This window comes from Onychomys torridus, chromosome 8 (genome assembly GCF_903995425.1).
Source record: "Onychomys torridus chromosome 8, mOncTor1.1, whole genome shotgun sequence".
Taxonomy (NCBI): domain Eukaryota; kingdom Metazoa; phylum Chordata; class Mammalia; order Rodentia; family Cricetidae; genus Onychomys; species Onychomys torridus.
Window position 1 is genome coordinate 94073875 of NC_050450.1, and position 14758 is coordinate 94088632.

At 42.6% G+C, this 14758-nt stretch overlaps 1 protein-coding gene across 10 annotated transcripts in view; it reads right to left on the reverse strand.

The window, feature by feature from the left end:
- Window positions 1-14758, reverse strand: part of Strada (STE20 related adaptor alpha) — a 30883-nt gene that overhangs the window by 12493 nt on the left and 3632 nt on the right. Inside the window, exons 1-4 of one of the 10 annotated variants that reach the window (XM_036195135.1) lie at window positions 13292-13441; window positions 12025-12104; window positions 9714-9771; window positions 6040-6068 (exon numbers count right to left, since the gene is read on the reverse strand). In XM_036195135.1, the coding sequence (XP_036051028.1) occupies window positions 6040-6068; window positions 9714-9771; window positions 12025-12060 (123 nt within the window). In that variant the 5' untranslated portion in view covers window positions 12061-12104; window positions 13292-13441. Of the gene's footprint in view, window positions 1-6039; window positions 6069-9713; window positions 10159-12024; window positions 12105-13291; window positions 13442-14758 lie in introns of those variants that run through there. The other 9 variants (XM_036195136.1, XM_036195134.1, XM_036195143.1 and 6 more) reach the window with 9 other exon arrangements.

Here is a 14758-nt window from a genome sequence, read left to right on the forward strand (position 1 = left end):
GCTACACAGTGAGACCCTGGCTCAAAAAAACACATGGGGGGGGGGGTAGGGAGCAGGAGAGAGAGACACTAAGAGGGCTCCAATTGAACAAAATGGATCCTATTAATACAATATATTTCCAATTTAATTCACTTTTCTTTTCTTTTTTCTTTTTTTTTTTTTTTTTTTTTTTTTTTGGTTTTTCAAGACAGGGTTTCTCTGTGTAACAGCTCTAGGTGTCCTAGAACTCATTTTTTAGACCAGGTTGGCCTCTAACTCAGAGGTCTGCCTGCCTCTACCTCTTGAGTGCTGGAATTAAAGGTGTATGCCACCACCGCCTGGCTTTTTAATCCATCTTTTATAGTCTGACTCAGCTATGATATTCTATTTAGTTATAGTTCACTGACCTTCACTGTTGTATAATATTGCTTTCAGGAATATATCTCAAATCATCCCCCCAACACTGATGAGACTGGATTTTCCCAACTCTGCTATGACAAACTGCACTGCTATAAACATGTTTGAGTGTGTCTCCTGACAGAGGACTACCACATGACAGCCAACTTTATGAGACAATGACATATTGCTTTCAAAAATAATCGCACTGTTCACATCACACTCGGTGCCTGCATGTTTTTAAATTGTGTGTGTGTGTGATGTGCATGTGTGCGTGTGCATGTACACTGCTTTGGAGTCAGTTCTCTCCTTCTTCCTTTAACTGGTAGAACTGGGAATTGAAGTCAGGGCATTGGGTCTGCACAGCTAGGGCCTAACCCTATTGAGCCACACTGCCAGTCCTCTTGAATACTCTCGCTCTCAATAAAACCAGTGTTTGGTTCTCAGGAAATCCAGTGAGTTACCATCAGATACAGTTCCTGCTCTGGCCTAAGTGTCCACAAGGTTAGACTTGCCCACCTCATCTCCTCAACCACTTCCCCATACAACAAGCATGGCTCTGCTTTTCTGTTGTTGTTGTTTTTGAGCTGAGGACCGAACCCAGGGCCTTGCACTTGCTAGGCAAGCACTCTACCACTGAGCTAAATCCCCAACCCAACATGTCTCTGCTCTTAGTGAACCTGTACCAATCATCTCACCTGGAAAACTTTTTTTTTTTTTTAATTTGTTTGTTTGTTTTGGTTTTTTGAGACAGGGTTTCTCTGTGTAGCTTTGCGCCTTTCCTGGAACTCACTTTGGAGACCAGGCTGGCCTTGAACTCACAAAGATCCGCCTGGCTCTGCCTCCTGAGTGCTGGGATTAAAGACATGCACCACCACCACCTGGCTTGTTTTTATTTTGTGTCCTGGTTTATCTTCTGTCCAGCTCGACACAAGCTGGAGTCATCTGGGAAAAGTGAATCTCAGGTGAGGAAACTGGCTGAGTTGAGAAAAATGGCTCCGTCAGATTGACTGTAGGCAAGTCTACGCATTTTCTTGATTAATGATTGCTGTGGGAGGGCCCAGTCCTCTGTTGGTGGTACCACCCCTGGGGGCGCAAGCCAGTAAGCAGCATTCTTTCAGTTCCTGCCCTAACTTCCCTCAGTGACACAATAAGGCTGTAGGTTGAAATAAACCCCAAGTTTCTTCCTTAAATTGCTTTTGGTCATGGGTTTACCACAGCCAGAGAGAACAAACTAAGTTCCAGGTTCATGGGTACTGCTGGACAGGCCTGCCTGTTGCTCTGGGGAGGACTGTAGATGAGTTTAGAACTTTGAGCTGGAAAAGCCATTGAGTACTTAGACTTTGGCGGGCTGTTCTGTTGTTAGGAGCAGTGTCTGCCTCTGGGTCCCGGCCTCAGCAACCCTCAGTGATGGACGACAAGCTGTGGGATGAAATAAGCTCTCTCGTCTCCAAGTTGCTTTTGGTCGTGGTGTTTATCATAGTAACAGAAAGCACACTAAGACAGTGTGTGTAATACCTGTGGGGGCCGTAAGAGGGAGCCAGATTGCCTGGAAGCGAAGTTACAGGATGGTTTTGGTGATTAACCTTTGAGCCATCTCTCCAGTCCCTTTAACTGAAACACTCCTACATGGCTACAACTTCCATCCCCACTGTTTGTTGTTATTATTGTTTTGGTTTTAAGACAGTGTCACATAACCCAGGCTAGCCTCAAACTCTTATGTAGCTAAGGCTGCCCCCACCCCATCCAGTTGGACATCAAACACACACATGCCCATCATTTTCTCTTCACTGTCTTCTGACCATTTAGGTCTCAAATACTTCAGAGATGACTCTGCCCAGCACAGCAGGGCAGACTCTATCACTTTATTATGCTACTTTGCTTTACATTCTTCACAGCAGTCCCTGCTAAAGCTGAGTCATCTATTTCCTGTCAACTCCACTACAACATGGTCCACATGAGGGTCCTTGTCTGTCAGGTTCACTGCTGTATTGCCAGTAATAATAGTAATTACCAGAATAACTGGACAATTATGAAAGCAAAGTAGGAACTCGGGAAGTTTTCTGCGACCTTCTACGGAGAATGAGAGAGTAGGGTGAATGATGATTCCTCTGGAGACAGGCTCAAAGTGATGGGGTACAATGGTCCTGCAGCCAAGACAGCATTACTTTATTCAAAGCGAGTAACACTATGGCCCTGATGAGAAGCAATTGCTCTGTGTTTAAAGCTTTCTCTCCATTTCCAAACTTCTTACACTTTCTGGAGTTTGAGGAAGTGAAATTGAGTCCTCAGAGTACAATATTTATTATATTTGCTTTGTTATTATATATATTCTAAACAAGTCTTTGGAAATCTACGAATGGGAACTCCTTTATGACTTGTGTCCTATTTCCTGGCAGGGAGGCATACAGGACACACTACTGAGCTCCAACTACAGCATTTTTCTTGTTGAGCACAGGCAGGGATCGGCTCAATGAATTTGTAGTAATTTGACAAATACTTCCATGATCTAGTTGTACAGAAAATGACCAGGAAATATAACCATTAGCAAGTGTTTTTAGGCACTGGGAAATGTGGAGCTGCAGGAGATGAACTAGTCTCGAGGCTGCTGCACCTTCCCCACCGTTCTGCCTGACTCGGCTCCCACTCTGGCTGTGCCTGTCAGAGGCCAGCTTTCCTTAGGAAAGTCAACCAAGTGGGAAAGAGAGGAATAGTTTTGTAAGCAGGACAGAAATATCTTAATGTTCTTTGAGTAACAAGTTTAGTCATACTGTGTAATCACCTTCAGGTCACCTGCACCGCTACATTTCTATACTCATCTAACAGACTTGAAATAAATTATGCATCTGAACTGGTTTCCATAGATGGATTTAAAATACAGAAGGATTTCTGAGAGGTTTGGTCTGCTACTGACAGAAAATGGGAGTGTCCTGGTTAGTTTTCTCTCAACTTGACCCAGCTAGATTTATCTGGGAGGAAAAAAAAAAAACTCAATTGAGAAAATGCCTCCATTAGATTGCCTGTAGGCAAATCTGTAGAGTATCTTCTTGATTAATGACTGATGTGGGAAGGCCCAGCCCACTATGGGTGGGGCCTCCCATGGGCAGGTGGTCATCAGTGGTGTAAGAAAGCGGCCTGAGCAAGCCATAGAGAAAGCCAATCAGTGGTGTTCATCCATGGTATCAGCTTCAGTTCCTGCTTCCAGACTCCTAAAGTTTAAGTTCCTGCCTTGACTTCCTTCAGCGGACTGTGATTCAGAATATGTAAGTTAATAAGCCCTTTCCTCCGCAAGTTTCCTCCCAAGTAAACACCAAGACCAAACAATGCAACAGAAAACAAACTAAGGCAGTAGTGCCAGGTTCACAGTACAGAGGAACAGGTACTGTGGCAGAGCCACCGGCTCTGGTGGGAAGACTGGGAAGGATATGGGACTTGGGGCCTGGAAAAGCTGCTGAGTGTCCAGAGCTCACTGAGCTGTTATGGGAACTTGGAAGACAATGCTGAGAGTGGAGCCGATGATGGAGGGCTGGCTTGTCAAGTTTCAGGAGGAAGCAAAGACTATCGGGGTTGTTCGAGTTATATTCTGAACTAAGAATTAAGAATCTGTCAGCTCGGGTTGAAGAATCAGCTGTGGTTAACATAAAACCAAAGCCACTGAAGTGAACCCTGTGCTTGACCAGACCAGGGTTATTAGCTCATTAAACTCTTAGAGTTTTTGAAGTCTATGTTTAGCGCAAAGGGACGGAATTCCGGCTCACTAAACAGAGCACAACGTAAGTTACACCACTGTAACCTGGAATCTCAGATTGCTCAAGGAAAGACATTAATCCTGTTCATTTTTTCTGTAGGTCCCCACAGCATTAAAAACATTTTACTTGTTTTGAAGCATTTTAAAGACACATAAGCCATTGACACCTAGAAATAACCATAAAACAGTAGCATTGTTTAAAACAAAATCCAATAAAGCATAAGACAGCATTTATAAACATCGCCAAATGAACACATTCAACTTTCTACAGGTTTCACCCAGGACAGTTTTTGCCAGACCATCAGCAGCTATGAGCATATGAAAATTAGTTTTTAGTATTTCTTGTGAAAAAAAAATCTGATCTTTTAAGTTTTTAAAATTTTGAATGAAGGGGGTTGGGATTTAGCTCAGTGGTAGAACGCTTGCCTAGCAAGCGCAAGGCCCTGGGTTCAGTCCTCAGCTCTGGCAAAAAAAAAAAAAAAAAAGTAAAATAAAAAAAATTTTTTTTGAATGAAATTTTTAAAATTTATTTTATTCTCGTCTCCTGAGAAAACACATGGGTCTGAGGGACAGGTACTCCTGAGAGACAATAAGCAGGGTCAGAATTAATCTGCATCATTATCCTTCACTCAGCCTTGGGCTGCCAACAAAACCGCCCACAGGAAGAGGGCTCTGCCAAGCAAAGTGTTCCTACCCCTCCCTGTTCCCGTCCTTGTCCTCCACCTCTCAGGGTCTCACTCGAACAAACCCTGGTTGGCCTCAAACTAGTAATCCTCCTGCCTCAGCCTCCTGAGTGCTGGGACCACAGGCGAGTGCAAGTATGCTCAGCCACTGTGCTCTCTTTTTATAAGACAATGATTCACATTTTCCAAAATAGCTTGGCGCACCATGCACATCTGGTGCTATTTACTTAGGGAAATAAAGCACAGGAGTGGGGAGACAGCAAGACTCTTGCAGCTTGTGCCAGTAAAAAAAAATAAATAAATAAAAAAATCTGTTTTGTATGTTTTTTTTTTTTTTTTTTTTTTTTTGGTGTGGGGGAGGATTGAGTTTTAAATTTTTGGTTTTTCAATTGCGTGTCCATAAGCAGGAATGTGTATGTGTGTGAAAGTCACCTTTACGTCATGCCAGGGATCTTTCAGGCTCGGTTCTCACTCTGGTTGTATCTTCTGTCTTGTCCTGAGGGTGCACTCAGGACCTTGTACACCCCACCCTCAGTTTTGAGCTAGGATGACAGTGTGTAGGTACCACCACACCTAGCCTATGCTGTACTTTGTAATTTTGGTTTTGTTTTTACAGTAGGAGACATAAGGTCTTGCCTTATGAGCCAGAGAGAGGTCTGTGTTTTCTCAATAGACTGAAATTTACTGGATTTTTCTGTTTGTTTTGTTTTGTTTTTTGTTTTTTGTTTTTTGGGTTTTTTTTTGAGACAGGGTTTCTCTGTGTAGCTTTGCACCTTTCCTGGAACTCACTTGGTAGCCCAGGCTGGCCTCGAACTCACAGACATCCGCCTGGCTCTGCCTCCTGAGTGCTGGGATTAGAGGTGTGCACCACCATGCCCGGTGTTTGAGATTTACTATTAATAGTCTACAGATGAGGAAGGTAGAAGCACCGGCCCCTAAAAACTGAAATTTCAAGCTGATGATGAACTTATTTTAGGGTCATGAGGAGATGTGAGAGGGAAGGAGACTTTAACTAATGCCCAGCTGAGATGTCTCTGCTCTTTAAAGTACACACCAAAGTCTTTCCAGGGTGAAACCTGAAGCATCACAAGGAAAAAAAGAAAACATTAAAACTCTACTACAAATCAAGCTGAGAAGACAGAAGAGCAGAAGCATAGCACACGAGCCAGCAAAACAGTCTCCACAAGACAGACGGCACCTCCATGCAGCAGCAGGAGCCCAGAAAGCACTTACTTTTCTCCGAGTGTCGCCCGGAGGCTGCTCTGGGTAGAGAAATTGATGGTTGGCATTTTGTTGTTAGCACAAGACACACTCACACTCAGAACAGCAATTATCACATTTAGAACTACAGTTACTAATAGAAGCACTTAAGTCATTACAGCACACACACACAGACCCTCAGGGAGACCACTGCAGCCTGCCAGGACCTACACATGAATGTGAGCCTATTCCACAGCTACAGTCCTGGGCACACGCGTACTTACCATCAGCATGGTTGTTATTGTGAATATGCCTGTTTCTAAGCACTATACTTTGTGAACCAAAAATCCACCTTTTCCTCTTCCCTTTGTTCTTCAAATTCTCGCTCAGGCTAGGCAACTAACTACCACTGAGCTACACACCCATGCCCCTAAATTCACATTTTTTTAAAATTTCTTTTTAAAGTTTTAAAATTATTTTTAACGATTTATTGTTTTTATTTTATGTATATTTGGTGTTCTGCCCACATATATGTCTGTGTGAGGGTGTCAGATTCCCTGGAACTGGAATTATAGACAGTTGTGGGCTGCCATATGGGTGCTGAGAATTGAACCTGGGCCCTTCAGAAGAACAGCCAGTGCTTTTAACTTCTGAGCCCTCTTTCTAGCCTTTCTTGTGGGGAACTTGTGGCAATCCTCCTGCTGCAGCCTCTCAGAGTACTGAGATTAGTCATGACCCACTGTGTCAGGCTCCAAAATTCATTTTAAAGGCACAGGGTTGGTGGGCTACTTCTGAAGGGTGTAGAGACGAGATTGCCTTTTGAGGGAGTGGGGGCGGGGTCTTGTTTGGTTTTAAGGCAAACAGTGTTTTCAGCACAGCAGCATACATCTAAGGACCCAAACTATTGCCCAGCTCGATTCTCAAAGTCAGGGGTGTTTGTACTGAGTACAACAGTGGCTTCGGGCATCAGCTGCTGGGAATGAAACGGACAAGTCACAGGACAGCCAAGTGACATACTGCTCACAATCTTCTGTGTGTACCCTTGAGTTTTCCCATCTTCAAAAGTAACAAAAGTCCTTAACACGGGGGCTGGTGGCGCAGTGCAGTGGGAGTAGACCTGCCCGGCAGACAACAGGCCCTGGGTGTCATCTACCCAGCACAGGAGAAAAGGCTAGTAAAGGTCTTCCACTGTAAAGTACAGGGGTGGTTATACATTTTCAAACATCATAAATCACACAGTTCTAAATACCTTAAACTACAGCAAATCAGAGGAGGAAAGTTTAATCACCAAGGAAAACACTTTTCACCGGATATATAGAGTAAGTATCCCATTACCCGCTACAGAAAGGAAGAGAAGAGAAATTCGGCCTTGGCTTTTCAAAGTAGTAGTCCATCCCCCACTTAGATGGCAGTTTTCTGGTATACAGACAACAGAAGTGACTGCTTCCAGCAGTCAAGGGGAGAGGCCAAGTGGGGGGCGGGGGCGGTTACATGAAATCCAACTCAAACTTCTTGACAGAAGGCAAATTCCCAGCTGTGTGAGACTGGATAGTACTAACTACTCTGAGCTGTGACCATGAGGAGAAGAACCTCTTCACCAGCCTCAGAAGACAGACTAGGACGCTGTCAAAGACGGCCAGAGGCTAGGTGTGGTGGCACGTCTCTTTAATGCCAGCACTCGGGAGGGAGAGAGGGATCTCTATGAGTTTAAGACCAGTCAAGCCTACATAGTGAGACCCTACCTCAAAACAAACAAAAAAACAAAAACACAGCCATCCAAAGACCCCAGTCAGAAACACAGAATCCATTTATTTCAGTCACATATTCTGCAATATTCATGGCTAATGCATTATAAATCGAACTCATGAATCAATTTCTATAAAAATTATTAGTGTGTGAGCACATGTGTCATGGTACATGTTCAACTCTGTAGAGCTGGTTCTCTTGCCAACAGTACAAGATCCAGACAAAGCAAGCACCTTGACCCACTGGGCCATCTCATCATCCTCAGTGGTTAAAGTATTTTATTCCCATTAATGATGGGAGGGAGATGAGACTAATAACAGAACTTTTTTTTTTTTTTTTTTTTTTTTTTGAGCTGAGGATGGAACCCAGGGCCTTGCACTTGCTAGGCAAGCGCTCTACCACTGAGCTAAATCCCCAACCCCAGAACTTATTTTTTAATAAAAACAATATTTATTTGTTAAAAAAAAATAAGTCCATAAACACCACTACTCCAGAATTTCTTTGAGATTCTTTAAGGAAAATAAATTAATAGGTACCACCTAATAATTAATACATTTGGGTTTTCAGTTACTTAGTCTATTTGTGGATGCTGTGGACTTGTTTCTTCACCTAGAGGACGCCTGGAAGTTCATGATTAGTTGGAAACAATGAATGGGTCTACTATTTTGTTACTATAACTATCCTTTGGTTTTTAGAGACAAGGTCTTGTTATTCAGTCTATCTGTCCTTGAATTCCCTTATGTAGTACAAGATGGCCTCAAACCCATGATTCTTCCAAGTGCTGGGACAGCAACAGGTGTGTGCCAGCATGCCCACCCACTACTACTGCTTTTACAGAGAGAATTTTTTCTTTGCCCTGAACTAAGATCATCATTTCCAAAAGGTCTTATATTGGAAAGGGCCAAACGGGAATGTCTGCCCTGTTAAGCCTCAAAGGGCAAAACTACTGAGTCAATAAACCTATTTACAGTAGGAGGCAAGTATTTTTTTTTGGAGGGGGGGGTTTGAGACAGGGTTTCTCTGTGTAGCTTTGCGCCTTTCCTGGAACTCACTTGGTAGCCCAGGCTGGTCTCGAACTCACAGAGATCCGCATGGCTCTGCCTCCCGAGTGCTGGGATTAAAGGCGTGTGCCACCACCGCCTGGCGAGGCTAGTATTTTTGCCCTGATAGATTTTGATCTTTTTCCTTAGTTCTATTAAAGTCTCACGATGCCCGCTATGAAAAACAGAGTCAACTATATGGATCAATACAATCAGAACTTTTATATCACTTTTATTTTTGTCTTGACCTATTGTTTTGTTTGTTTGTGTGTGTGTGTGTGTGTGTGTGTGTGTGTGTGTGTGACAGAGAGAGACAGACAGACAGACAGACTAGAGACGGAACCCTGCTAAAGCTTCTTTTCAGTGTGACAAAGGGTCTAAGTTGCCAAAGCTGGCCTTGAACTTGTTTTATGTTGGTTTTATTCTTTTTGAGACAAGGTTTCTTTGTGTAACCCTGGCTGTCCTGGAACTCTGTAGACCAGGCTGTCCTGGAACTCACAGAGATCTGCCTGCCTCTGCCTCCCAAGTGCAGGGATTAAAGGTGTGTGCCACCACCAGCCTTGAACTTGTAATGCTGCTGTTTCAACCTCTCAAGGACCCAGAATTATAGGCCTTTACCACCAGGCCTGCCTTAGGGACTTGGAAAAATTTTAATTTAACAGTATGTGTTTTAACTGGACAAACACTTATGAGAAACATAAAGGTCTTTGTAATTGCTTTCTAACAATCAAGTTAAGCCAAGGATAACTGTTTGATACATTCACAGATTTCTGGGAAATACGAGATTAAAAAGGAAGCCAGTGACTCTTAACAATTACAGTTTACAGTTGCTCTCCAAACTGCTACCTCTCCAAATTGACCTAGTCAGCAGAAGAGTGATAGTTCTCCTGAAATGATGGCTAAGTGCCAGACTGTACTTACCTCCAAATAGTTCCAAATCTCTTAAGCCCTCAACAATGAATTTTTCCGAGACCCACCGCTAAAGAGGAAAACCCCAAAGAGAATTAGTATATCTTCCAAGCCACAACAAAGTAGCTATCAGCCTTTAGAGACAAGCAAAACCCCACAAAAACATAAAAACAAGCAGTACAATTCGACCCATTTCCATGGCCAGGTTGAAAAGGATTTTGAAATTGGCTACAAACAATAGATTTGTTCCTTTCTCTAGTCTTCTGTATCTAACCTTAAGCAAAATGATGATTGATTCATAAATGTGGTACAGGGGAAATACATGGGACTGTCCCTAGTAATGAATACTTTTTCCTCTCCTATACAGAAAATTCTCTTTGGTTCCATCTTGTTTATTCCATAGATACCTTCCCCTTTTTCTGTTTTTGTATTATGTTTTGTTTTTCGAGACAGGGTTTCTCTGTGTAGCCCTGACTGTCCTGGAACTCACTCTATAGACCAGGCTAGTCTTGAACTCACAGAGATCTGCCTGCCTCTGCCTCCCAGTACTGGGATTAAAGGCGTGTACCACCACCACCTGACTTCCATAGGTAGCCTTTACAGAAGTCCTGGATCATCAATGCCAATTTGAAAAGTATTACTGGAATCCAACACATGAATAAAAGCCTCGGTTAGTTTATAAAATGAGACTCAGCATATTCCATATTCTTTTACCTACAACAATAGGTTTCTTCTTCTGTTTGGTTTTTATCTTTTTGAGATGGGGTCTCTCTCTGTAGCCTGGCCTTAAACTCTTGAATCCTCCTTCCTCGGTTTCTCAAGTGCTAGATTACACCACACAAGGTTCTTCTTTTTTTTTTTAACACCATCTATTCATTGTATAGGAGGATGAGTTTCCTTAGGATATTTTCCTACATGCAGACTGTGTACCTCTTCTTGCCCCCTCCCCACTGTTTGCCCTTTCCCTTCTAACTTCATGTCAGACCTGTATGTGACCTTGCATAGAGGGCACACTCATCTGAGTGCCACTCCAGTGTGGGTGTGAGGCTGCTGAAGTGAGCACATTTACATGGGGTCCGAAGGACTTACTTTCTATCAAGTTCACTAGGGCTAAGCTAGTGCAATCAATGTACACCTCACTAGCCCATTTCAGATGAGTGTTAGATTTCCATTATACTGAGGAGTCTAGTGTCACCTTAATCAGGCCAGGTTAAAATAGGAATGTGGCTCATATTTAAAAGCAATGGAGTCCAGGTTCTGTTTCACTTCATGACTGGTGTGAAAGCTTGGCACGGAGGCATTCTTTCCACTGAGCAGTGAGTTCAGGTAGAGGAGAGGGTTACTTTTTCCTCTTAATTAACACTGAAGTTTATTTCTTTCAGTGTAATTTGTTTTTGTGCATATACACACAAGAAAGGAACGATTAAAGGACATTCTGAAATAAGCTATAATAGGTACTGAAACTATAAAATCACCTTGTCCTTTTCTGTAACAATTTTTTTTCTGAATTAAAAAATACTTCCCCCCCAATTTAACATAAAAATTTCTATGCAGTATACCATATAATTGAGAGTGGTAAACTCATGTCTCATAACACTTAAATATGATTAAAATCTTTACATAATCATTTAAAAATTAAGTACTTGATAAAAATCAGTAAGAATATTTAAGAGGAATTTAATTACATTGATATATGTGTCACGGTGTGTATGTGGGGATAAGAGGACATGTAGATCCTAGGGACTGAACTCAGGTTGTCAAGGCTTGGCAGCAAGCCCCTGTACCTACTGGGCCAGCTCACTGGCCCTTGATAAAAATTTTAAGGTATAATAAATTCTTCCAGTTAATTTTTTATTATTTTTTTCAAGACAGGGTTTCTCCGTGTATCAGGCTTGGCTGTACTAGAACTCCCTTTGTGGACCAGGCTGGCCTCAAACTCACTGAGATCCACCTACCTAACCCTGCCTCCCGAGTGCTGGGATTAAAGGTATGCACCACCACTGCCTGGCTCTTCCAGTTAATTTTAAAGACTCTTCATAATTATATTAAAAATGTGTTCTAGTAACTACAATCTGACATTTGATTTTAAAAACATGAATCCATGAAAAACCGAAGAGAGATATTTATCAGCTATGTAACTACATAGAAAAAGTCCAACTCATTTAGCATATCACTGATCAATTCATAAGCCACTTTCCTGTTTTTCACCAGACAATTCTGAGTGCCACATTAAAACAAGAAAAAACAACCCCCACAATGTCCCCCCAAATACTTTACTTTTCAGAAAAGACAAACAGAAAGCCAGAAGAATGGGAACACTCACCCTAATCCGCTCTGGTTTACTTACAAGAAAAGACATGGGTTCCTACTGTGCAGACCTACTTCAATTTCAAAAACTTAAACCTAAAAGGGAAATAGAAACGGGGAGAGTTGGTTAAACCTCTTTGTATAGAAATACCGTTTTCTTCTCCTGTAGCAAAGGCTAGCTTCAAACTCACTACACAGTAGAGAATGACCTTGTACTCCTGAAATTCCTGTCTCCACACCCTGAGTGCTGGGATCACAGGCGTGCACCTCACCTGGGTTCCATGCTGATGATGGAAACAGGTGTTGTCTTGAGTGCTAGGCAGACACTTTCCTGATCACTGTACCCAGCCTAGATAAAGCTTCCCTATTGAACAAAAGGTACTCTTGGTCTACCATGTCAGGGCACAGTACCAGACATCTAACTTGCTAACTTCTGAGCATTTGTCTAGAATTGTGTTGAGTGGCAATAAACTTGGATATACTTTGAGCAAGTACATCTGAAACTGTCATTTCTATAAGAAAAGAAGTTTGGAGCCAGGCATGTCAATGCACTCCTGTATTCCCGGAATTCAGGAGGTTGAGGCAGGAAGATGAAGAACTTCAGGCAGGTGTGGGCTTCCTACAAAGCAGGACTGTTGAGAGGAAGGCAGGGCAAGGAGGGCAGGAGAAGTGGGTGAAATGGAGGGATGGGAAGAAATTTCTTTAACTTGGAGAAAGGCAAATGTAAATTCCATAGTAACATAAAGTGCACGATGAGTGAGCTTCCTTTAAAAACAAAGCAGGGGCTTCTGCCACCCCCACTTCCAAACAATACTCCATGTCTACCTCCTCCATATCCGTACACCACTTCAGTATAAGACTGGCAAGCTGAAGCTACAGGCACACAGCATATGAAGTGTGAAACTCCCTCCCCCTCTTTTTTTTTCTTTTTGAAACCAGGTTTCTCTGTGTAGCTGTTCTGGATCTCACTCTGTCGACCAGGCTGGCCTCGAACTCAGAGATCCGCCTGCCTCTGCATCCTGAGTGCTGAGATTCTATTGGGCTTTTCTTCCTTCTTTTTAGAGCCAGTCTTAGGTATCCAGGGTGATCTCTCACCAGACACAGAGCAGAGGATGACCTTGAACTTCTGATCCTCCCACCTCTGCCTCCAGAATGCTGGGATTGTGACACCACACCCATCCAATAATTTTTTTCTTTGTCTGATTTAATGGAACTTGAAAATTGTAAATACAGGTGCAATTTTTGGTTTGAATTAAAATGTTCAGTAAACTGCAGTGACGTACCTTTCTTTCCCGTGGGGCCTTGGGCACTGCAGGCAGGCACTCTGCTTGTGAGCTACCATCACTGTTGATTTCTTAAGACAAAGTCCTTTAGATAGCCTGGCTTCAAACAATCCTCCTGACTTAGACTCCAAGTGCTGGGATTACAGGCAGGCAGCTGCACTTACTGATAACAAGACTGTGTACTTAAAAGATTCTAAGGATTCTACAAAAGAGAAAACACTTTTAGATGGGTGTGGGGTTGCATACCTGTAATCCCAGCACTTGGCAGACAAGAGGCAGGAGAATCAGGAATTCAAGGTCATACTTGTCTATATGACTCTGAGGCTAGCCTCTGCTATATGACCTGCATCCAAAACAAAACAAAAAGGTAGACTTCTAAATGCTGTACTGCAGACTGGCAAAGATCTGTAATCCTAGAACTAGTGAGACTGAGGTAGGAGGGTCAAGAGGTCAAGGCCAGCTTGGCAACCAAAGAGATCCTGAGTCAAGGTAAAAAAACAATCTAAAAACAGACAGACATTCATCTGAATATTGAGGAACTTCCCTTTCTACTTTGTGTGACATTAAAATCAGTATGCTGCTTTCAAAAGTCCTTAAAATTCAAAAATACAATGGAAGAATAAGGCAGATGGATGATATGTCATTCAAAGCATAAATCCATTTTTATCAAGAACATGTAACACCATAACAACACTGGCAAAGCAATATTCTTAGCAGGCAGATACAGAAATAGCCTTTTTATTTATTGATTTGTGGTGCTAGATATCCAGCCCAGGAACTCACACATGCTAGACAAGCACTCTACCACTAGGTACACCCCATCCTAGATATAGCTTCATTATTTATAAGCAAGTTACCTTTTTTTAAAAAATGGTTTTTCAAGACAGAGTTTCTCTGTAGCCCTGGCTGTCCTGGAACTCACTCTGTAGACCAGGCTGGCCTCAAACTAAGAGATTCACCTGCCTCTGTTTCCCAAGTGCTGGGATTAAAGGCATGTATCATCATCACCACCACCACCACCACCACCACCCAGCCAGTTATTTTTAAGACTCTACTACTACTTGAGATGACTGAAGTCCTCAGAAGAAAGAATGAGGCCTCAGTTTTGGCTAGCAGGACTAAATCCTATACACTTTGCACAAACTGAAAATCTATTTTAGGATAGTCAATATTTACATTAAAAGTATAGGTTGGAGCCAGGCGGTGGTGGCGCACGCCTTTAATCCCAGCACTTGGGAGGCAGAAGCAGGTAAATCTGAAATAGCCTGGACTGCATAGTGAGTTTCAGGACAGCCGGAGCTTCACAGGGAAACCCTATCTCAAAAAACAAACGAGCAAAGAAAAAGTAATGGTTGGGAAAGCTGAGCTGAATAGCATTTGCCTAGCATGCCCAAGGCCCTAAATTTAATCGCCAGTATGGAAAAAAAATTAGTTTTATTTTTCTTTATCCGAAACAGCATCTATGAT